Here is a 26,086-nt window from a genome sequence, read left to right on the forward strand (position 1 = left end):
GTCCATTTAACATGGTTTCCTATGGAACACGTTCTGTAGTGCAAATCTGCAAAATGCAAAAAGCACTAAAAATGCATAGGTGTGAATCCAGCCTTAACGCCTGGTTCACACCTATGCATTTTTTAGTGCATAGGTGTGCAGTTCATTTAACATGGTTTCCTATGGATATAGTTAACATCTGTGCATTTCATGGAAAGGGCCAGGGATTTTTTTTCTGGTTTTTGGTTCCATAGACTTTGATCAAAAACAAGCATTGAAAAACGCAAAATGCACCTGGAATATGCAACCTGCATAGGTGTGAATCAGACCTTAAGTCCCACACTCCCCTAGATATAAAGCCTCTACCCTATCATTTATCTGTTAGAATGACAGCACCTCCACTCCCCACTGAGGGTATGGCAGAGAGACCACTGCTTCTACACAGAAAGCAGGGGGCCCATTGGTGCAGCATGCAGGCAGGGGACAGACTTGTTTACCCAGTTTGGTACGAAATGAGCTGTAGGAATTAGGACAGTTTTTGTTTTGATGCACCTGAAACTCCTTAGCTGATTTAAACTGAAAGTTCAGTTAGGCTTTACACATTTTACCCTGTCAAATGACTAAACTGCTACATAGCCTTTTTCCTATATTCCTTTAAATATATTTGTTCATTTTTGAAACATATGCATTTCTCACTGTCTTTCCTACAGGTCAATGTGTGATGATGATGATTTCTTTTTTTTTTATTCTTAGTAGCCCATTGCAGTGCCTGTGCGCGCCTGTCAATCTTGTAGCATCCAATGGGCTAATTCCATCATTTCCATCTTGCAGGTTCCTACTTGAAGTGAGAGAATCACAGTCATGTTGAAGTCATTAGTGCAGCCGTCACACAAACCCATGGATAAAATTTCAATAACTGCAGGCCACAGTTGAGTAAACAGTTACACTGAAACTTAATTCCTGTTGACTTTTCCCTCATTCTTCGCCAGGGGCACATTCTCAATCTGTGGTGCTAAGACAACAGGGGCTGCTGCTTTGATTAATGTAGGACAGTAGAATTAGTACACAGGGGATGTGTCAGCCATGCATGAAGAAACAAAACAAATAAAGCTTTTTATTGTCTCATCCAATTAAAGTGCACCAGTAACTTGCAATGGCAGCCATTTTGTGGTTTTGTCAGGGGCTAGCATCATGGCATAGAGACAAAGCACTTAGGCCCTGTCTACGCAGGCCTTCGAATGGGACTTTTAGTTCTCCTTGGTAAGCACAGCCTGACACTCGGGCTAGAAAGACCACATAGAGGTGAACCTAGGTGATCGAATGCAGTCATATGGGAGAGGTCACATGCTCCCCCATACCTAGAAGTACCCTTTGCAAATGCACTGTCACTTTGCCCTGAATGTACAAAGTGGCGAACAAGCAAGCACCCACATTGATTAAAAAATAATAGTATGTTTATGATTTTTTTTTTACATTTGAGCCTGCAAAGTCTTGTACTGCCATCAGTGGATAGTGGATGCAATTCAGACTCCTCAAACGGCAGGTCTGTATAGCGATTCGAACCTTCGGTTATGGGGTTGGAGTAAGTATCATTGGACCACACTTGAGTTTCCTGAGAAGTCACTCAACCCTGGTGGAAGATGGGACTTGTAGTCCATTCATTCATATATCTCTATAAATGGATGTCACCTTTGTACGGACAGAGTTATGAAAGAGGCCTATGTGATAGGTGCAGTGGCCTGGGCAGGAAGTTCAGTAATGTTGAGCCTAAAAATCACTGAGGACATATAAATACAAAATAAAAGCTGCGCTCACCCTGTTACTATGTGTGAAATATCTTATATCCACTCAGTGCAAAATTCATACAATCATTAAACATAACAATGTTGTAATTCAAAATCAGTAACTGCTATTGCAGTCCAAATAAAAGTGCAGTGTGCCCGATTTAAAGTGAAGTTATAAGTTATTTTTAAACAAGTGACTAATGTGCCATGTAGAATTCACTCCCGAATCCTTCATTCCATGCAATCACCCGTTTCTCCTGCTGGGCCCAAACTCACTAGATGTCGTTGACCCCTAGTTATATAATAAAGAAAGGTCAACATGCACTTTCACACAGTCCCTCTGTGTATTATGCCATCCAAGGCCCTGATACTCTCAATTCTACATTGCCCATATAGGAAGAGGAAGCTAAGAACACTCATAGGGTAATACTGTTTAATAAAATCTCAAATAAAATGTAAAAGTTCACACTCACAATATATTCTGCATCACCTGGCACCCGGAACGATGTGCCAAAGCTTAATGGATAGACACTGCCACTCAGATCCGCATAGGAGTCAGCAGGCGTTATAAGCGCCAGAAGTCCCTGCCCCTACGCATTTTGGCACATTCAGGAAAACATCAGGAGGCGTGCCTCCTCATGATGTTCCCAATGTGGCGAAATGCATAGATGCAGGGAATTACCGTATTTATCAGCGTATAACACGCACCCCAAGTTTAGGAGGGAATTTAAAAGAAAAAAACTTTTAGGAGGGAAGTTTAAGGAAAAAAACTTACATTTAAATTCCCATTAATGCAGCCTTGCCAGTGTCATTTTCAGCCTTGCATTGCAGCCTTGTCAGTCATTTGCAGCCTTGTCAGTGTCTTTGCCGTTTAAAAATGGCGCCGCTGAGATACAGAGCGGATGTCCTATGTATCTTGGCGGCGCTCGGTAGTTCTCAGCGACTTTCGAGTATTTTCGGCCGCACTTGGCCGTTTCACGGCTATTTGAGAATGGCCGAGTGCGGCCGAAAATAGCCGAGAATGGCCGAAAATAGCCGAGTGCAAGAAGATTATGACTGTGAAGTATGTAAGGTAGGGAGATTTCCACTATTACAGCTGCCACCAGCACAAGGGATTAGATGAGATGTAAGTAATGTCCCTTGTGCTATTCTTTAAAAACATTTTTTTTCCTAAGCTTAGACTTGTAGGGCTCATTCACACTATGCAGGTCACTGCTATGGCGCATAAAGCAATTGTTTTCTATGTCCCCTGTTTACACTGAAACACTGATGTGATGTGTGATACGTTGCAGTATGGAAAAATACAGCATAGTGGCATTTTGCTGCAGTGCACTGGGTGGCGCCACATGTCACATGATTTTACACTCGCCAGTTTTAGTTAAAGCGGAGTCCCCCCCCCAGCAAAAATGTAAATGTCAGCAGCTACAGATAGGCTACTTACCTGTCCTGGAATCCAGCAATGTCGACACCCTATTGGCTCTCAGGTGCTGCCGCCGCCATTCATGCTGAGGAAAACCGGCAGTGAAGCCTTTTGGCTTCCCAGCCGTTTCCCTATTGCACATGTGTGGAGTGCGTTGGGGGGGGGGGATGGAGGAGGGGGGCCGAACTTCTGTGTGATCTCAATGCGGCAAGATCTCTCAGAAGTGGGGACAGGTACCTGTCAAAAACTAACATCCATGCCCCCCCCCCCCCCCCCGAAAGGTGCCAAATGTGGCAACGGGGGTGGGGCTGATAAGTGTAGCTTGCACTTTTGGGTGGAACTCCGCTTTAAGAATAAAACCAGTGCGATGTTTTGAAGCAGGTAGGAGCCGACTCCTACCTGCTTCACAGTAAGATGCGTTTTACCATACAAGCTGGTGTGAAAAAAAGAGATGGTAAATATTGGCATTTACATTCACCTTAAACACAGCCTTGTGTCCTGCAGTTGTCCAATGTGTTCACCCTTAGCAACCAATTAAAAATGCGTCTTCAGCATTGTAAATACACTAAGCCGCCATTCATCTTTGCTTGGTTGCTGCGGGTTATTGCTTACTTATTATGAACACACTGAGAAAAAAAAACGAAACAACATTTTGAAAGGCGTTTGTTGGGATTGGCTGCAAAAGTTGAAATCTCGAAACTTTTCAGACATGATTTATTGAGATAAAAACGATATATTTTTCTTTTTAATTATTATTCTCGCCGCCCACACATAAGCTGTTTGCAGTTCATCTAAACACTTGACATGCTTGCATCTGAGATGAGCTTGTTTTCCCAGTCTATCAAAATAACAAATATTGTTTGCCTCTCCATTTGCTCAACAATCTTTTTAAGGTGAAGTACTCATTTAAATTTTTCCGACATTTGTCTGATAAATTTGGAAGTCAGCATTTGTTTGAAAGGTGGTGTTGAAATTCAGTTTTGTGTTTTGATAGCGCATGAATTTCTAATTAAATATAACATATTGACGATTCCTTGGGGACGTACATTGAGATTTTCATACAAATTATTAAGTTAGGTGACGGGGTGTGGATTTGAAATGCAGTGTTTGTTATTTTTATTTTCTTGCCCTTCTGTTTTTTTCCACCTACTGGGAGCCCAGACCAATAATAAGTAAAAGTTGGGTGGAATTTGGTATGGCAACCCCAGCTCCATTTTTGTGGTAGCAAAAAATAATGGGCCTGGTTGTCATTAAAGCCCAATTGAAGTCTCACCTTTTTTTTTGTCCTGTAGTCCCCCCCACATTCTGATTTGTTTCATGCCTTACAGTGGTTGTAAACCCTTTCATATACCCAGTGATGTGACTGGTCTCATGTAATACATATAGATCAAACAAATCCTCCTACATAAGTTGTCTTCTCTCCTCTACATCTGTTCAAAGTGCAGAATTTATAAATCTTGCATGAGCTGTCAGAAAAAAGGGGGCGGAGAGCTGAAATGACACACTGCAGAGCTCCATGAGGAGAGCTCTGAGAGCTGATTGGAGGCAAGGAACACACCCCCTTCACACAGCGCACAGGCTGCGTGCTGGAGCTTCCTCCCCTGTCATCTTTTGTCTCTTTGTGTCAGGAAAACTTGTGAGAAGTGATTCATGCTGATAGTAGAGGAACAAAGCAGAAGACAGAAATTACACTTTGTGCTCTTAATTGAAACAAGTACACACTATAGAGTGGAGGTCCACAAGCCATCAATCGCGACCGACCGGTCAACCGCGGGGAGCCGACAGGTGGATCATGACCGTGGCTCTGCCTCCAACCAGCCTCCGCCTCGCTCGTTCGCTGCAAAGTGTACAGCGGAGTGGGAGGCGGTCCTAGCAACCAATCACCAGCTTGTTTTGAAATGTTAACTCTGGCAGCTCCTGCTTCCACCTTCCACCCAGCACTATGCCATCTCCTCTCTGCTGTACACACACTGGCAGGTAGGAAGTGCTGCCTACACAGTGCAGTGTGTATGTGGGGGAATGTGAATGGGACAGAGGATGCACTGTTGGAAGGGAGACAGAGGACACTATATTGAGGAGGGAGGCATTGTGATGAGAAATGGACAAGTTACCTATTTGGAGGGTGGAGAGGCAGAGGACACTGCTTTCAGGGGGCAGAGAACACTTCTATGGGGGGGGGTAGGGGACACTTCAAATGGGGGGGGGTGGTGATGCAAGGAGAGGCAGAGGACACTATAGTGGTGGTGGGGGGGGGGGGGGTGATGTGAAGGAGGGAGAACACTATGTCTTTTTATTGGGAGCTTGATATATATATTTTTTTCTTTTTAAGAGTGCTGCCTAGTACCCCCCTCAGTCCTCACCCCCTGGGGATCTTTGCTTTACTCCATGTTGTCCATGTAGATCTCAACCTCCGAAAGGTAGCCTACCCCTGCTACAGAGGGATATGCTTTGTTCATATTTCATGTCTGAGGTTTACAATCACTTTAAAATACCTTTTTTTGTAAAAAAAAAAAATATATATATATATATTTTTTTATTTTTTATTTTTATTTTTTCTAGCCCTCACACTGCAGTGTTTTGTGCTGGCGGAGCTAACAGCCATGCCCCTCATCACTATTGTCTACAGAGACTTGAACTGCAGAGAAAGGGAGGCTGTGTCTTACCAGTTCTGTAATACAGTGGAACCTTGGTTAACGAGTAATGTGGTTAACAAGCGTTTTGAAAGAGAACAGTTTAGAATGGAAGCTCAGTCATCAGTACCTTTCATTCAGATGTATCTGCTGGCTGCTGGACTTCAAAAACCAGAACCACCTCTGGAGGGAGTTTATTCCACATTTTCACAGCTCTTACTGTGAAGAAACCTTTCCATATTTGGAGATGAAATCTATTTCCCTCTCATGTAAAGAGTGCCCACCGTGTCCTTTGTGTTGACCGTCAAGTGAATAACTCAACACCAAGTTCACTATATGGACCCCTTATGTATTTATACATAGTGATCATACCCCCCTTAATCTCCTCTTCTGAAGAGTGAATAAACTCAGTTCCTCTAATCCAGGGATCCTGAAACTACGGCGCTCCAGCTGTTGCAGAACTACAGGTCATGGTGGGATTTGTAGTACCTGAACAACCGGAGGGCCGTAGTTTGAAGACCCCTGCTCTAATCTTTCCTCATAGCTGAGCTCCTCCATGCCTCTTATCAGTTTGATTGCTCTTCTCTGCACTTTCTGCAGTTCCCAGATATCCTTTTCGAGAACTGGTGCCCAAAACTGAACTGCTTGGGAGCCACAGTCTGGTCTGAATAATGTGTCTGGGTTTCAGGTGGTCTAAAACCCAGACACCTGATTTAAAATCTGGACTGGTGGATCCCAGACAGGTGGTAACTCTAAATCATACCCTATCCATGTCAAAAGAACTGTATTTATAAATAGCAAGTTCTGTATCATCAATGCATCTTAAATTCAATCCATTTTTCTTGAAGGTGCTTGGACATGTTTTTTTTATTTGGTGAGTTTTGTTTGCATCTAGCTCTCATGTCCCATGTATGCACACCAAAAATCGCAAGGGGCCGCCTACAGTCTATGTCTGCCGCTGCCTATGAATATACTCCGGTCCTCCTCTGCAAATTTTTAATACTGATTGTTATTGAGAGTAATCTGAGCCCTCATTACAGCTCTCTCCATACCTTTGTACCAGGCTATTATATGTGCCGCGCATGCAGTAGCCCTCACCCACTCAGGCTCTGCCATCATTCAAGAATGCAAAAGTTATCCGCTTGCCTAAAGATTCTGAAATAGGAAAGCACAGTTGTTTACCACCCAGTGCTAATCACCTAGCTCTACAATCTGCTGCGTTCATTAGTTATATAACTATAACTAGTTACTATAATATAACTAGAGGCTAGTGGCTATGGGACAGGAAATGAAGGAAAATCTCCCCAATGGGACACATGAAAAAAACCCTCTCTTTCCTCTACCCAAAAAATAAAAAACATGCCTTTAGTTCCACTTTAAAGCTGAACTCCAAGCATTTACAGATAAGATACATGTGGAAACTGTTTTAACAACCAAAGCATCTCCTCCAAAATATTTTTTTTTATAAATGCCACTTGTACACACAGGACAACTACTGACGCGTTTCTGCCTATACAACTTTAGTCCTAGGACTAAAGAACGTGTTTATACAAGTGGCATTCTTTGTCTTCTCCACTCTAAGCCTTCGAAGGAGGACCAATTCTGTGCACTGCATATTGGGGCTTAATAAAATGTTGAGCCGTATAAGTTTCTTGCTTGGATTTGATTTCTGTGCATTCAGATGTGAGATTTACACAACTATGGTACACAGCAAAGCAGAAGACCCGATTTTCTGTTACCGTATTTATCGGCGTATAACACGCACATTCATTTTTAGTGGGAAGTTTCAGGAAAAAACGTACATTTTAAATAAGGAACTTTGAAGCAAAATAAGGGTCAGTATCCATCTGCAGCCTCACAAGTGTCACTAATGCAGCCTCATAAGCCCACATCAATGCAGCTTCACCTTTGCCTTCAATGCAGAAGCCTCACCATTGCCATCAATGCAGCAGCCTCACCATTGCCATCCATGCAGCAGCCTCCCCATTGCCATCCATGCAGCAGCCTCCCCATTGCCATCCATGCAGCAGCCTCCCCATTGCCATCCATGCAGCAGCCTCCCCATTGCCATCCATGCAGCATCCTCCCCATTGCCATCCATGCAGCAGCCTCCCCATTGCCATCCATGCAGCAGCCTCACCATTGCCATCCATGCAGCAGCCTCACCATTGCCATCAATGCAGCAGTCTGATCGATGCCCATCTGCAGCCTAGAGGGGGCAGGGAGGGGGGCGGGACGAGCGCCAACAGATTACATACAGTGAGAATCTCCTATGATAGACAGAACAGTGGTCCAATGGCTTCCCAGGAGACGGGACTTCCTATTATAGAGGCCGCCAAGTAAACAGGAGATTCTCACTTTATGTAATCTGAGGGCGCTCGTCCCACCCCCCATATGTCCCCTCCGAGGCAGCTAAAATTGAAGTATTGGCGTATAACATGCGCACGCTATTTGCACCTGATTTTCAGGGTGCAAATAGCGTGCACACCTGATTTTCAGTGCATGTTATATGCCAGTAAATACAGTAAGTAACACTAGCAGGCCTTTTCCGAACACCCCCCCCCCCCCCCCCACTCTGTGATTGGACAGTGAAAGGAGAAGCAGTAGACTAATAAACTAATCCCTGTCACTTTGCTCTCCTCCTATTAGCACAGGGGCAGGCAACCTTGCCACTTCAGCTGTTATAGAAATACAATTCCCATGAAGCATTGCATACCTTTGACAGCCACAAGCATGACTCCCCAAGCTAGAGGCATGATGGGATTTGTAGTTTCAGCATAGCTGAAGTGCTAAGGTTGCTTATTCCTGTATTAGCATGTTATTTGTTAGCACATGATCACTGCATCACAACTGACTGGCTCTTTGTGCCTCTTCTTCCTGCCAGTTTGAGCTCTGCTGTTCAGGGGATTCCAAGAGACTGATACCGAGCCAAATTCAGGTATTTACCTTGCTTGCATTTTTAAAAAAAATATGCATTTATTAATGAATACAAATCTGCATTAGTATGTCATTTATATCTGTTTTGAAGAGCTGTTTGCTCACTGTTTTTCACTGAGGCAGGATGACTATAAGTCGCCATTGAGAGGAATTCACAGACAAATTCCGCTCAAGATTTACTGATACAAACACCCTAAGTCAATTCTCTTTATCTCTCCTTCCAAACTCTTCAGAACCTTGCACTGTGTTCTGAAATAAACAACTTAACCCCTTTTAAAGAGAAAGGCGCCACTTACAGATTTTTTATTTTAGTTGTGGCAAGGTGGGGGAAGGAGGGGGGGTGGCTGTAAGCATTAAAAATGCTTAAAAGGCTTCAGCCACATATCTCTCAAGATAACTATCATATAAGTGGAGCAGGGACAACATTGTCTGCCTGAGAGCTGTCTGCTATTGACTGCTTTCCATGCAGGAGTTTACTAGTGTTTCACTAATGAGTCAGACAGTTGGCAGGATAGTGATGTAAGAGAGTACAAGTGTGAAGCTGATTGATGACAGGCGCGGGGACCAGGCCGCAAAGAAAGGACATACGATCTAGGAAGCTGAGCAGATCCGTCTGCCGCGCCTCTCTGCTTCCTCAGAACTCAGATTGCTGTTTTGTCTTTTGTCTGACCGTAGCTTATAGCAAACACACACACACACTTATATACACATGCACTTTCTCTGCTTATTTATGGTCTGTGTCACTCATGTGGGTCCGATGGCTTTCGTATTGTTGTGCTGATTCACAATTTGGAAATATTGGTCGGCTTGTATGAGTACATCTCTGCAGGATTCTGAATTAGAAGCTAGTGATTTCAAATAACTAGTTGGTACAGATTTAAATAGACCTTGTCGCCAGACCAACAATCTTCTTATAAGATTATACAGGTAGGTGCATTTAAAGCTGGAATTTAGGTATGGCAATTTTTATATAGTTACATTGGTCTTGGATCAAGGTAAGTGTGTATGTGCCATACCTGTGGGATCGCTGTGGAGGCTGGAGATAGGGTTGCCACCTTTTCTTCGAGCCAAACCCGAACACTTTTGCAGCACAGGGAATTTTTTATTTTTTTTGCAGTAAACACTATAGCAGTGGTCATCAAGTTGATGACCACTGCTATAGTGTTTACTGCAAAAAAAAATAAAAAATTCCCTGTGCTGCAAAAGTGTTCGGGTTTGGCTCGAAGAAAAGGTGGCAACCCTATCTCCAGCCTCCACAGCGATCCCACAGGTATGGCACATACACAGGATAGGGTTGATGACCACTGCTATAGTGTTTACTGCAAAAAAAATAAAAAATTCCCTGTGCTGCAAAAGTGTTCGGGTTTGGCTCGAAGAAAAGGTGGCAACCCTATCTCCAGCCTCCACAGCGATCCCACAGGTATGGCACATACACACTTACCTTGATCTAACAGGCCAGGTTTGCAAGATAACTGAAATAATTTACAGGTGATATAATTTGCTGCTCAGTGATTGCAGTATTCTAGTCTGCATCTCCTCAAGGTAATACATAAAACCTGGCCTGTTAGTGGGCCCTGAGGACAGGGTTGATGACCACTGCACTATAGGATTATAAAAGACCTTGGATACATTTGGGTGCCCCAATGAGACTAGTAATGTAGCACACAGAGCGTGCCTTGGCAAACAGTGGGTGTGGCCAAATTGCTCTTGCTGACATTATCACCCCACCCTTCAGCCAAACCTGCCCCCAAAAAGCTGCCCGCAGCTCCTGGACGGCAACAGCCTCGTCTGAATAATGTGTCTGGGTTTAAGATGGACTGAAACCTGAACACATGATTCAAAACCCGAATTTTCTGGGTGAATCCTGGACAGGTGGCAACCCTAGCTGGAGATCACTGTAGTAGGCACTCTTATTGCAGTAATCTCAACTAGCTTCCAGGTCCAGTGCTGAGTGACTGCCCTGCTGCATTGTGAACATAGTAGGTCATCCACTTAGGGAAAACTTTACATTTTCTTAGTGAATGCAAAATGTTCTCTGATTGAACCAGGTGGAGATTTTGACATCACTGCCCTGTCTCTCTACCTAGTTCAGTCAGAGAACACTTTGCATTCACTGAGGAAATGCAAAGTGTTCCCTGAATGGTGCCCGTGCCAAGTGGGCAACCATTTGTGTTCAGGGCAGCCACTCGGCACGGGACCCGGAAGCAAGTGGAGATCACTGGGGTAAAAGTGCCTGATGCAGTCATTTCCAGCTTCTAGAGCAGGGCTCTCCAAACTTTCTAAACGAGGGGTCGATTTACTGTCCTTCAGAATTTAGGGGGGCCGAGTTGGCCAGTGGAATTAGAAAATGCCCCAGCGTCAGTGGGAGTAAAAAAAAAATTGCACAGTGCCTGTAGTCAATAGAAGAAATAGTGCCCCATCATTGGTTATAGTGGGTGGAATAGTGCCCCGTCATTGTTGGTGTCCTTGAGAGGAATGGTTCCCCACAGTTGCTGTCAGTGGAAGTAGTGGTGCCCCCTTGATGGTGTCATTGGGAGTAATAGTGCCCCGAAGGCTGGATAAAGGCAATCAAAGGGCCACAGTTGGAAACTGCTGTTCAAGAGGGACCCAACAGATATGGCACATACATACTTATATTGGTCCAAGCAGGACCCATGTAACTATGTAAGAATTGTCATACCTAAACTTCAGCTTGAGTGTATTTTATGCATGTTATTTAACTGTAAAAGCCTCCTTTGTGCAGACAGTCAAAAGCCCTGTGACCGCTGCTGGGCCCCGCCATCTTGGAGGTGATGTCAGCAGCCCCAGCAGACTCAGAATTGTCACTCCAGTGGCATTCTATAATATTCCTTTTCATTTGTCTCCTGACAGCTACAGTGGTGTGAAAAAGTGTTTGCCCCCTTCCTCATTTCCTGTTCCTTTGCATGTTTGTCACACTTAAGTGTTTCGGAACATCAAACCAATTTAAACAATAGTCAAGGACAACACAAGTAAACACAAAATGCAATTTGTAAATGAAGGTGTTTATTATTAAAGGTGAAAAAAAATCCAAACCACCATGGCCCTGTGTGAAAAAGTGATTGCCCCCTAAACCTAATAACTGGTTGGGCCACCCTTAGCAGCAACAACTGCAACCAAGCGTTTGCGATAACGTGCAATGAGGCTTTTACAGCGTCCTGGAGGAATTTTAGCCCACTCATCTTTGCAGAATTGTCCTAATTCAGTTACATTAGAGGGTTTTCGAGCATGAACGGCCTTTTTAAGGTCATACCACAACATCTCAATAGGATTCAGGTCAGGACTTTGGCTAGACCACTCCAAAGTCTTTATTTTGTTTTTCTTCAGCCATTCGGTGGTGACTTGCTGGTGTGTTTAGGATCATTGTCCTGCTGCAGAACCCAAGTTCGTTTCAGCTTGAGTACACGAACAGATGGTCGGACATTCTCCTTCAGGATCTCTTGGTAGACAGCAGAATTCATAGTTCCTTTTATCACGGCAAGTCTTCCAGGTCCTGAAGCAGCAAAACAGCCCCAGACCATCACACTACCACCACCATATTTTACTGTTGGTATAATGTTCTTTTTCTGAAATGCAGTGTTCCTTCTACGCCAGATATACTTGGACACACACCTTCCAAAGAGTTCCACTTTTGTCTCATCGGTCCACAGAATGTTGTCCCAAAAGTCTTGGGGATCATCAAGATGTGTTGTGGAGAAATTGAGACGAGCTTTGATGTTCTTTTTGCTCAGCAGTGGTTTTCTCCTTGGAACTCTGCCATGCAGGCCATTTTTGCCCAGTCTTTTCCTGATGGTGGAGGCATGAACGCTGACCTTAACTGAGGCAAGTTAGGCCTGCAGTTCCTTGGCCGTTGTTGTGGGGTCTTTTGTGACCTCTTGGATGAGTCGTCGCTGCGCTCTTGAGGTAATTTTGGGCGGCCGGCCACTCCTGGGAAGGTTCACTACTGTTCCATGTCTTCGCCATTTGTGGATAATGGCTCTCACTGTGGTTGGCTGGATTCCCAAAGCTTTGGAAATGGCTTTATAACCCTTTCCAGACTGATAGATCTGAATTACTGTCTTTCTCAATTGTTCCTGAATTTCTTTGGGTCTCGGCATGATGTGTAGCTTTTAAGGATCTTCTGGTGGACCTTACTGTGTCAAGCAGCTCCTATTTAAGTGATGCCTTGATTGTGAACAGGTGTGGCAATAATCAGGCCTGGGTGTGGCTAGAGAAATTGAACTCAGGTGTGGACAACCACAGTTATAGTATGTTTTAACAAGGGGGGCAATCACTTTTTCACACAGGGCCATGATGGTTTGGATTTTTTTTCACCTTTAATAATAAACACCTTCATTTACAAATTGCATTTTGTGTTTACTTGTGTTGTCCTTGACTATTGTTTAAATTGGTTTGATGTTCCGAAACACTTAAGTGTGACAAACATGCAAAGGAACAGGAAATGAGGAAGGGGGCAAACACTTTTTCACACCACTGTACATAAAACTTTATGTGGGGGGGAGGAGGGGCTAGGCCAGCACAGATAATAATTAGACACTTCCAAAGGGGAGGGGGCTATCACGTAGTGGGGGGAGGTTGATGTGCTAGGTAATTGTCACTGTTGTAGTCACATTTTATAGATAGTTCCAAGGCAAGTTGAATAAAAATTGTTTATGGAAAGAGAAAACGCAAAGCATTAAAGATAACTTGATTTTTCTTTGCTTTTTGCCTGCCATTTTAGATTGGTGACAGGGTCTCTTTAAAACCCAAAACCCAGCACATACAAAAAAATAAAGGGAAAAAAAAGAGAGAGAATCAGAGCTGCAATACTCATCTTAAAAGAGAAGCATGGAATTCATGAAAAAAAACCTATACTCACCTAGTTGTATGCAGTGTCGGTCTGATGCTGCTTCTGCCTCCCGTCTGCTGCAGACCAAGAACTGAGCGATCAAACACCACTGATTGCTCAACTCTCGGTCTTCAGTTACCAGCTCTCTGCTCTGCCCTTCAAGCACGGACCATTAAAAGGCTGAGCAAGCTGCCGGTCCAGTCATCTGAGTGGATACTGACCATATGGTCGGGATCTTTTCAGAGCCTGGGCCGGCTCTGTGACGGCAGCCAAAAAACGGATCACAGGAGTGCAGAACGAACTGCAATCCTGTGATCCATAAGTGAAGTATAGCCAAAAAAGTTTTGGTTATTCTTCAACTTTAAGTCTAGAGCTGCACTCCACACTAAGTCCTCATGGCCACATGATTTCCTCCATCTTTCGGGTTGAATGATGTCCAGATTCACTAAACATGGAAGACCGAGGTCTCTACGGTGAATGCTGGGCCCCATGGGCCTACTTCTGATGAGGCATCACCATTACACCCTTTATGCCCAGTGTACTGGTGAAAAGAGCAGTGTTGATGTCATGACATCAGCTATGCTCTCCACATCAGTAAGGACACCCAGTCCAGAGAAGAGAAAGCAAACCCAGCAGTGCCAAGTGATCAGGTTAAAGTCTTTGGAAAAAGGAATTATATTTAAAAAATGCAATAAATACACACAGAGGGGCCACTAGAGGGGGGAGGGGGAGGGGGAAGTGTGGCACTCCAAAACCCAACCCAGGTTTGCATTAGATTGCCCAGAATGTCTAAAAATCTAGTTGTAGGTTTGTTGCAACAATCACATGCTAATAAGAGGGCAACACAGGCAGAGAGCACAGGAAGTTATCAGCTCAGGTATTTTTTTTAACTGTTCACAGATATAACAATACACCTCCAATGGTATGTTTAACAGACCAAATGGGAGCAAATAAGAGATGTTGATTTTTAGGTTTACACACCCTTTAAATGTGAGCTCACCTAGTCATCCCAGCAACCTATAATTTTGATCAAGCCTGAAATGTCAACCCAAAGAAGTAGACATGGTGTTTGCAATTTTTTTTATTAGACTGTGTGAAAAATTCTCCAGTGCAGTAAAAGATGTAAAGTAATATATATTTATTTATTTATTTATTTTACTAATTTATTATTATTTCATGCTTTGTTTTGCAATACTTTTATATACTTGAGCAGCATTTTTCTAATTTATTTTTTTATGAGTAATCAGTTCAGCCATCTCCCCTGCCAGTTGCGGTAATAATGATATGATTACTCAGTTACTCACTACTATAATGTCGTCAGTGTCCTTACAAAAATCTGGTGGTTGCAATACTGCCCTTTGTACATCTGCTGTCGGTGCTTCCAAAAGTTCCAAGCCAGTGAAAACAGAAAACCTTGTGTTAAAACTGATTCAGCGGCTGCAGACTGGTATTCATTCTCTACCTATTTACCCTCTGACAGACCCTGAATTCATTCCAGGAAGACCTGTAGACCAGGGTTTCTGAGACCTGACATCTGTATATGTTAAAGAAGGACCTTGCGCGTGTCATGTGACAGGAGGCTGCAGTTCTACTTTTAAGGCATTATGCACACTTATCTGTGGGTGGAGGGCACAGGTACCCCAATTCAGCCTCGCTGCTGGCAGCATCTCAGACTTGATGAAAGGTTGATAGTTGCTATAGTTGCTGCAGCTGGATGGAGCTGGATGGTACACCTAACAGTACAAACTTTTAGACTAGTATGCACCCAGAATAGACGAATGCCAAGAATGCAAGTGAACCAGTGCTTTGACTTTGCAGAATAAAGCAACAGATTTCTGTAAAAGAACACACAGGAGGGCACACGTGCCTGGTGCATTACTGAAGGCTTATATTTTAAAACAAAACATACAGCCTAATGGATACTCACAAAAATAAATGTATGACACTAAATCCCAAACCAGTGTGGGAATAGTGTGACCAAACAAATCATAATGCAGCGCTGGCAGCACAACATGTTTCAGGGGATGCACCTCCTTCTTCAGAGCTAAACCCACCAGCAACAGCAACAAGCTTATTATTAAATTGCTCGTCCATTCTTTGCTTGTACTTGTCATCCTTTTGCTATCCCAATGCTCTTTTTAGCTACCCAGGTGAAGTCAAATATTTGGTACTTCTGGATGTGGGAGCATGTGACTTTTGCCTCTTCCTCTTACAATGCGGTTTTAGGTGCTTGAAGGCCAATCACCAGCACATGTGGAATGTATTTAGCCCTGTACAAGCTCCAACCAGACTGGCTTGGAGCCTCTTTTGGCTGACACAGGGGGCAGCAAGGGAGTGGTGGGAAGGTGAGTAAACGCTGGGGTTGGGCTGGCCAGAAGATGCCCACCCATACCCTGCATTAACAAAGGGCAGGTTCGCTTTAGAACTAATGTACATACTACTGCATAGGCCCAATTGTGATGTTTTATAAAAAGTTTACTCAGTCATTCATCTCCATCTCAAGACCATGTAATGAGATATATTTTTCGGATGCTGTACTGACCCAGCTACAAAGCAGCATACACACTGAAGCTCTGCTGCAGACGCAGGTTGAACTTTTACCAAGTATGTGCTTTAATTGCAGTTTGTTGACAGATTTGCTCAGTGATTTCAGAGCGTTTATTTTGCAGGTCTGGCAGCCTCCTATCAATGTTCCCCTCGAAAGGGAAAAAAAAAATACATGGCTATTTTGCAATGGCTCAAGTTTATTGACAAGCAGCGCTGAGCCGGCAGAATTGGAATGTTTGTATAATGTAAAGCTTTATGGCTGATGGAGCCTAGTCCACTTTCAGGGCTCTCCTAGATAATTTGATAAGAAAGAGTTACAAGGTGACTTTTTTTTTTTTTTTTTAAACCAGGAGAGTAGCTGAAAGCCAAAGGCAGACAGTGTATATTCTACAAGCAGCTTTGTTATTCTGTAAACAAGGCTTACAGCATTTTTTTAGATTCATAAATCTGTTTAGAAAGCAGTTCCAGTCAATGATTAAAGTCACTCAGGCAACATTGGGACTGTCAGAAATTCCTTCTAGTAATAATATGTTGTAATCAGTTTCAGACGGTCAGCGGCCTTTCTTCTGTGCTTCAGGGAGGAACTTCAGTCTTTGGTCACGTGACTTTGTGCTGTGCACTATGACACCCCCAACCCAGAGAGGCACACTGACTTTGTGGCTGGCACATCTGCCTTGTAACGCTGAGGTTCTCAGTTTGATTTCCAACCAGGACGCTATCTGCATGGAGCTTATGTATTACACCTGAAGGGGCCTTCCACATGGGTCAGACTCCACCAAGATCCCTGCTGAGCATCTGCCTGGATGGCTGATCCATGTCCACTCCGCTTATGCACAGCACAGCCTGCTCTCTGCTATGAACGGTCGTATGTAAAGGGATCGCCTTTCCATTTACACCAAAGTGCCATCGGATCTGCTAGATGGATGGGGAACAGATCCCCATCTATTTGTTTTTTTAACGGATTGGATTGGATGTTGGTGGGTGTAAGCGGACATATGCCCGTTTACACCCATCGCTCCATAGAGGACAATGGATGGTCTGATCGGGTCTGCCTGACAAGTCTGACCAGATCGGTCCACTCATGTGAAAGGGGCCTAAGTGTGTGGGTTGTCACTGGGTATTCTAGTTTCTTCTCACACTCCAAAGACATGCTGGTAAGTTAATTGGCTCAAATAAGTGTGCCCAAGATGGCTGCCTCACCTTCCAAGCCAATTTTTTTTTTTCTAATCATTCTTCATTCTTAAAAGCATTCAAAAGTAACAAATGCTGTCTTTAATTTTAGAAGTCAGTTAAAAAATATAATGCAATGTTAGGCCTCTTTCACACAGGCGGTAAGCTCTACTGCCCCTCTGTAAAGTGATCTACAATGGTCAGAAGGTGATAGTATTGCCTTCTGAATGCCTGTTTTTTTTTTCAATCCCAAAGGAGATTACCATACCGTAACCCTGTGGCAAGAGTTTGGCAAGTGGCTACTTAACTTGATGTTCTGAGTTAAGATTGCAGCCGCAGCTATGTGACCAGACTCAAGTCTGCCACCAAGTCACAATGTAGGTGGGCAGAGGTAAAAAACATGGATCAATGGTGTGAAGTTAGCCTAACACTTTTGACTTGACTAAATCCAAAACTTTTTTTTGTAGGCTGCAATTAAATAATATTTTATACCTCAATGAGTCCCACTGCACAAATCTGCATGTTTGTACATGACAAGGTGCCCCATTGACTTACCTGCACTGTTTTCACATTACGGACTAGTAAATGCAGGAAATAGACAAATACATGTAGGCGACAGGGAGTCTAGTTGGTAGGCACCCTTGGGAAAAGAATGGCATGCATACAGTAATTATAGTTGCAGAAATGTATTGTTAGGAACGTTCCAACAAACAATTATATAATTGCATAGTTAGGTTGAAAAAAGACACAAGTCCATCTAGTTCAACCATAAAAATAAATAAAATAAAAAATATCATACAATCCCATATACCCAATCCTATACCCACAGTAACAGAGTATTTGTGACTATTTTGCACTGACAGCAGCAGATGAATATATGGCACTTGCAGGAAGTGATCCAAGGAGACAGACACCACCTGACGCAGGAGGAGGCTGACAGACAGTGAGCAGTGAAGACTAGTAGCAGGCAGGTTCCCCACAGCAGCACAAGTGAACAGTCTCTATACTGTCCCTTCTCCTCTGGAACCTCTCCCTACTGCTAAGCACATTCTACCTGTCCAGTGGGTTCCTGTCCCTAATCTACCCACACGTAGAATGCGTGCCACATGCAGTGAGCCCGTGTTTTTCTTTTTTTTGTAAGTGCTGTCCTCACTAAAGTTGGGGGCACTAATGTCCAATGGGATAGCCGCTTACCCAACGACATGTATAGAGGCCTGAGAGAAGGGCACATTCCTCCTGTCCTCCAGTCTCCCTGCTGGTGGTTGCAACAGTGACACTTGTGTTGGGTGGTCAACCTTTACTTGCCTGCATACAAATATGTTAGTGGGAAGTGACATTAATAAAGATGCTCCTGCTTTCCTTATGTGTATGCAAGCCAAATTCTACTTAAAAACACACATTACACATTAACATGCTTTGCAGGAAAGCAGCTCATTCATTATGATGAATGGGCTGCTGGGCATTTATTTATTTATTAATTGAATGCAGGTACTTCTATAGTTCTGCCAATTTACACAACACTTCTCATATGTATTGTACATTCACATTTTTTCCGTATAGCACTGTGGACATGCAGCACAGTCTGTTTCCAATGCGACGTGGTGTCCTGCAATGCATGTGCATTGAGATGCCATGTGTCATGCACGTTTCTGCACAATACATGCATTAGCAGATTGCAATGTTATTTAAAATGTTTTGCAATACAGCACTAAGTCTATTTCACAAAGTTAATTCTAGTTAGTTTTCAGACTTTAGAAGGGTGTGTTTTAGCAAAAAAAAAAAAAAAAATTCAGTTTGAAAAAAAGAAAAAAAAAAATCTGAATTGTTGTCTGCACCGCACCCTCATTACCAACAAGAACTTAGAAAAACATATGGTAAGAGGTTATAAACTTTTTTTTTTTTTTTTTTTTTTTTAAACAGTTTCATTGGTCATGTGCGCTTATCTCATGCACCGAGAACACAAGCTACTTAGATAAAGCTTTTGTTCCATATTGACATTACTGGGTAGGTCCGAGTTTGTTTGTTGGCCTCAACAGAGAAATTGTATGCCCTGTTCTTTGTCTTTCAGAAAAAAAAGAGTAATTATTAAACATCCCTCTGCTGCTATTTAAATAGTTGTTTACATGAGGGTAGGTTTATGCTCCTGAGAACACTCTGTTTTAGCTGACACTAATAATCTTTTTAAGCTTTTCTGGGAAAGATCAATACCTTAGTGAATTAAACACTTTTTTTGTTTACGTGAGTTAAACATAAAGTTTCTTTGCATTGTATAATGCCTCAATGTTTTCTAGATGATGTGAGATTCATCTTGCTTTACCAATTTTAATGTATTTACTGAATAAAAGTTCATATAAACCTAAGAACAAAAAAAAGACCTAAGATGTGGTGGATGGATTGCTATACTTTATTCTGTTTTTGTTTTTTTAACCTTTATTTTTACCTGGTAATCCAACCAGTAGCACACTTCCTGTCCCAGGATGACAGCTCAGTACTGTATCTGTGGAGGAGTAGCGTTGCCACCCTTGGGCAGGACTGTAGAGCTCTTTCCCCCCTCTCCTCGTCTACATAACATAGGAGAAGGGTGTTCTGTAGTCCTAACACCCTTCCTGAAAACATAATTGGAGATTAGACTACAGAGGGTACCAAACAGAGGACAGTGCTGTATTTCTTCCAGGGCCAACAGGTTTATTTTGCACTTTTCAAACAGATATAACAAAACACTGTCAATAGTATAACAAAGAAAACTAAGATGGTGCATCGGCCTCGCTCACTACCATAAAAACGCTTTAATAAATAAATTAAACCAATGGCAGTGCAATAATAATACCCCCATCCCCACCCTCATCAAATCATTCTCTGCAGCTATTACTTTTTGTACCACCACCCCCTTCCTTTAGAATGTAAGCTCTACGAGCAGGGCCCTCCTGTACTGTAATTGTGTTGCCCCCCATATACATTGTAAAGCGCTGCGTAAACTGTTGGCGCTATATACATCGTAAATAATAATAATAATACTAAATGTTGTATAGCTTCTCAAAGCACTTTGCAAAGAAAAAATATACACAGGATAAAACAAAGGAAAATGGGAGAATTATGTGAAAGCTTGTCTAAAAAAAAAAAAAAAAAATAGATTTGATTTGAATAAGTTTAGAGAAGATGACTCTCTGATGTTCTTTGGAAGTGAATTCCAGAGTTTTGGAGCATAGCAAGAGAAGGCCAAGTCTCCCATCAGGTTTAGGTGAGTAGAAGGGACACACAGAAGACCAGAATTTGAGAAGTGGAGGTTACAGGGGGGTAAGTTGATAAAAGTTTCGCCAGATAATGGGGTGCCAAGCCATGAAGAGCTTTCTAGGTGAGAAAGAGGATCTTAAAGTCTATTCGAAACCTGAGGGGTGGCCAGTGCAAGGACACCAGGTTAGGGGTCATATGGTCCGTTGTACCAGACCTAGTCAGGATTCTGGCTGCAGAAATTTGGAAATATTGAAGTTAACGAATACTGGATTTAGATACACTAGCGAGTAGAGCATTGCATTAGTCAAGTCGGGAGAATACAAATGTATGGATCAGCTTTTCAGCTACAGCCTAGGATAGCAAAGGACGCAGCCAAGCAATGTTTCCATTGTGTGAAAAAAGATGTTCTGACAACATTTTGTAGAAGGCGAATCAAAGGTCAAGCACAGGGCTTTTTTTCAGGGGGAACTTGGTGGAACTCAGTTCCACCACTTCTGGCTCAGACCCTTTGGTGCCTGCTCACCACAATCACTTGTAAACACAGAAGTCTGGTTTCTGTGTTTACAAGTGACAGCTCTGCACTCTGTATGTAATGCAATCCTGGTATGTAATGACCCTTTTAGACCCTCCTACTGTTTTCATAAAATTTGACTGAACAAACCCACTATTTGATGTGATTTGGAGGGTGTGTGTAGGAGAGGGGTTTTGTGGGGCCGTGGTTAGCCACTTTCAGACCGGATCATTTTGCTGGCTTAAGACCAGACCACTTTTTGCAATTCGGCACTGCGTTGCTTTAACTGACAATTGCATGGTTGTACAACGTGGCTTCCAAACAAAATTGGCGTCCTTTCTTTTGGTGGTATGTGATCACCCCTGCGGTTTTTATTTTTTGCGCTATAAACAAAAATAGAGCTACAATTTTGAAAAAAACATTTTTTTTTTACTTTTTTCTATAATAAATATCCCCCAAAAACATATAAAAAAAACATTTTTCTTCCTCAGTTTAGGCCGATACGTATTCTTCTACATATTTTTGGTAAAAAAATCGCAATAAGCGATTATTGATTGGTTTGCGCAAAATTTATAGCGTTTACAAAATAGGGGATAGTTTTATGGCATTTTTATTAATATTTTTTTTTTTAATAGTAATGGTGGCGATCAGCGATTTTTATTTTTTTTGTGACTGCTACATTATGGCGGATACATCGAACATTTTTGACACATTTTTGGGACCATTGTCATTTATACAGCAATACAAATGCACTGATTCCAGTGTAAATGACACTGGCAGTGAAGGGGTTAACCAGGGGGTGGCAGTTTAGGGGTTAAGTGTGTCCTAGGGGCATGTTACTAACTGTGGGGGGCTGGGCTGTGTGTTAGTGAACACTGATCTCAGCTCCAATCACAGAGAGCAGAGATCGGTGTCACTTGTTGCTAGGCAGAACGAGGAGATGCTGTTTACAACGGCATCTCCCTGTTCAGCCTCCCCATGAGATGATCACGGGTATACCCGCGGCAATCGAGTCGGCGGGACCCGCAACCTAAATCACGGGGGTCCCGCGACCTGACCAGTGTACTCACAAAGGCACGTTACATGCAGTGCATGTATGCAAAACCTGTCCCATAACAGGAAACACATCCATCTGCAGTGGCACAGCTAACACGTTTCAAGGGCTAAGCCCTCTTCTTCAGAGCTGACAAGAGCCCCCTGTCCACAGTCTATCTATCTATCTATCTATCTATCTATCTATCTATCTATCTATCTATCTATCTATCTATCTATCTATCTATTTATAGTGTGAATAGACTTATGTATGGGGGCCTCCAATTTATAGGGCAATGCTGATATGATGGGGGGCTTGTATGTATCCACGTATTGCCCCAGGTTAAGGTTTTCCATTGATATTTCAAATTTAATTTTTTTACAATTTGGATTGGGGTGCCTCAATATTTTGCATACTTAAAGGGGTATTTATTGTTAAGATTTATTAACATTTAAAACATTTTAAATATTAAGGTAATCTGGAACATTAACCAAAATGTTAATAGTACATTAAAAATGATATTTAATCTTTCAGGCACATTAACAAATTTGTTGGGATCTAAAGAAAAAAAACATCTAGAAAATATGTGATTCAGGCATTTTATCAAACAAAAAATGATGGGATGTCCTAGTTTCAGTTACAATTCTATTTATTTTTACTGGTAAAAATATTACAGAGACCCGGATAATATTTTCCAGATGGTTTGGGTATTTTATTGAACAGAAGAAGATGGGATGTCTTTTCTTAAGTCATTCATGTCTAATAACTTTTAATCTCAAGGTTAAGTAGTGAGATCTAAACGAAAAGATAATAATATCAATTTTATATTCACTGAAGGGCACAGTATACATCTTCGTACTGCAAGGAAAATTGTGCGTAAAATGTCATTTTGCTGTTAAACAAAAGAGTCTTCAGCAGGAGGAACAGAAAAAAAAAAGGAAACCCTTATGTTATTATTGCATTGTTTCTATGTGTCTTACACACAGTGTCTTAGAATGCAGGCGTAGAGACTGTAATGCGAGGAAATTACATAGTACAAGGTTAAGTGACTGTATAGAGGCCATATCGTGGGAAGTCAGATTTTTCTAAGGGCAGCACCTAATTGTACATTTTCTGAGTTAACCCTACAGACTATTTGAATAATTTAGTAAAGACGCCCCATTCCCAATGGACGGTCGGAGGCATGTTTCACATTTTCTGGGTTTCTGAACACTGGGGGTATTATCAGAAGGAATCTGTAGGACTTTAGCTAGCAGGGTGGCCAGGATAACAAAACTCCTCAAAGCAAATCTGTAGATTGGACTATGTAAATATGTTGCTGCAGGCACTGTGGAGCAACTTGTATTCAAAATTTACAAAAGAAGCACTAAAGTTGTCCAGTTGTCCACTCTGTTCTCTCCCCTCTTCATTTGCATCTGTTCTCTGTTTACATTAGATAATAGAAGTCTGGCAAGCTGTCAAGTCAAACCTGGGGTGGGGTGGGGGATAAGCTGAGTTACTTAGAGAAAAGTGCTTTCTGCTATACTGCTATAAACTTTTAGGATTCATTTCTCCACAGTACCTTTGTCACCTTTGTCTACAGAGGACAGTGATGTCTTGTTTAAAGCTTAAAAGAGAAGTATTGTATTTTTTTTAAAATCATACTTACCTAGCTGGATGCAGCATCAGTTCACTGCTGCATCTGTCCCCTGCTGTCTCAAACACAGAGAACCGAGTGATCAAACAGGGCCGATCATTTTGTTCTCAGTGCTCTGACATCCACCAGCTCTCATCTCTGCCCCCGCCCTGCACTGGAGTGCTGAGCTGCAGAGGGGGCAGGAGAGGCTGTCTCTGGCTCTCAGGCTGAGTCGGGTATCGGTTCAGGCATGGAACTTGCTCGTGACATCAACCAACAGTGGGCTTTAGCCTGCTGCCTCCGGAAAATGGGTCACAGGAGTGCAAAACGAACTGCACTCCTGTGATCAACAGAAGCACAGCCAAATGAGCTCTGGCTTTACTTCTCCTTTAATTACTATTTCTTAATAATATGTAAATATTTGAATATCCATAGTAAGTTCTATTTTATCATGAGCCTGTTTTGTTGCCAACAGCCTCCCTTTACTGTCCTGTCACCATTTTTAGTCTTCCGAAAACAACAGTGAAACCCTGATACTTCCTTGTATGGGAGAGAATAGGGAATGTGAGTGTCTCACTGTTGTTCCACAATGCAGTACTGGGTGCCTGAATGGCCATTCACCAGTCCTCAGTATTGTCATATGGAGAGCAAAAAGAGAGTCTTTAGATGTAAGATCTGAGCACAGAAAATTGGAGCTTACACATGGTTTCTATGAGTAATAGGTTTTGGAACAATTAGTAGGTTGTTTTTCCCTGTTTGACTAAAGCACAGATTCACTTGAAGGCTTTGTGCCCTGAGTCAGGTAAAGTAAACTGAAAGTAAATTGGTATTCACTCATGCTTTAGATACTTACATATATAGTAAAAAACAAGAAACAAAAGATGCCTTCATATACTCTAGAATTAAAGCTCTAGTATGCCCCCCCCCCCCCTTTTGGAATGTAAACCTCTTTTTAATAGTTAGAGTCTAACTGTTAGAAAGACTCCAAACATTGTAAAAGCACATATAAACTCTACATTTTTAGTGTCATTCCAAAAGGTCATTTTAATATTTTTAAATTTGTAGCTTTCATTAAAACAGTACCCGGTGGTCCTGCCATGAGAGTCCTTGTTCAGACACTTCCAATTAAAGGATGATAACGCTCGGTCCCTGTCTCCCAATTGTGCTCCTGCGTTGTCACTTTGTAATATAGGTTTCTGAAGAAAATGGTTGTTTCGGCACACATTGCACAGACTTGGTCCACTGTTGTCACCATGAGGAAACCTGTCCTGAGAAATACCGTGCAACTATCACTGGTGTTCATGGAGACAGGAAACCACCACGTGTAAGGGCTGGTAAGTTGGGATGTATCAAATTGATATACTTGGTATAGATCTTCTTTAACGCTAGGACAATAATGGTTGCCAGAGGCAACCCCTTTGTCCTCTTTGTAGTTTGCATCCAGCAGTATTGCTTAGCTTGGAGCATGCATCATGGCGGCAATAATTCAGCCAATTCTGGCTTTCCGGTATAAAACAAATCACCCGTGGATCACCAGCAAAGGTATGAATAGATGCTTGAAGTATTTCATTTTTTTCAGCTTAGTTCCACTCTAATTACTGTTGTGTTTGGGTACACAGAGCGTGAAGATTTTAAGTGTAAACTTTCACCAGGTGCCTTCTACAGCTGTCACCGAATGTCAGAGTAAGAGGGAAGTTATAGTGTGTTTATTCTGCATTCAAAAACATGCATGTATCTCCACCACCACCCTCAGGGCCTTTGCTATTCTTTACCAGGAAACCATGGAAAGCAAACTTTATTCAGTGCAATTCTGAAAATACGGTAACTTGCAGCAACCAACTAGAATTTTACGCTGATTCTATAGTATAAGTACATTTACAACCTCTTGGATAAAGCAGGGATTTTTTTTTCTATTTCTCACTGTCTTTTTGCAGGGATTTCTATTTTATTATTGTCTAGTTAAAACAGGAAATGAGAGGAAATCTATTCAAAGTGACATAAATCTCCTCTTAGACAGTTGTGTCTTGATTAGTGGTGTTCTTGGCCAGTCCATCATCTTTACCCTCAGTTTCTTTAGCAAGGCAGTGATCATCTTGGAGGTGTGTTTGAGGTCGTTATCGTGATGGAATTCTGCCCTGTGGCCTAGTCTCCAAAGGGAGGGGATCATGCTCTGCTTCAGTATGTCACAGTACATGTTGGCATTCATGGTTCCCTCAATGAACTGTAGCTCCCCAGTGCCGGCAGCACCCATGCAGCCCCAGACCATGACACTCCCACCACCATGCTTGACTGTAGGCAAGACACACTTGTCTTTGTACTCCTCACCTGGATGCCACCACAACACACGCTTGACACCATCTGAACCAAATAAGTTTATCTTGGT

General features: G+C 42.5%; 1 protein-coding gene across 15 annotated transcripts in view; it reads left to right on the forward strand.

The window, feature by feature from the left end:
- The window catches only part of FOXP1 (forkhead box P1), a 1,079,246-nt gene that overhangs the window by 666,261 nt on the left and 386,899 nt on the right, over positions 1-26,086 (forward strand). For 12 of the 15 annotated variants that reach the window (XM_077451838.1, XM_077451836.1, XM_077451849.1 and 9 more), the window contains one exon: positions 8,698-8,751. The exons of the other annotated variants lie outside the window; for them this stretch is intronic. In XM_077451838.1, coding sequence (XP_077307964.1) covers positions 8,698-8,751 — 54 coding nt within the window. The remainder of the gene's footprint in view (positions 1-8,697; positions 8,752-26,086) is intronic. 15 annotated transcript variants of the gene reach the window in all.

This window comes from Lithobates pipiens, unplaced genomic scaffold (genome assembly GCF_037356315.1).
Source record: "Lithobates pipiens isolate NorthernLeopardFrog02 unplaced genomic scaffold, aLitPip1_a1.2 Scaffold_23, whole genome shotgun sequence".
Taxonomy (NCBI): domain Eukaryota; kingdom Metazoa; phylum Chordata; class Amphibia; order Anura; family Ranidae; genus Lithobates; species Lithobates pipiens.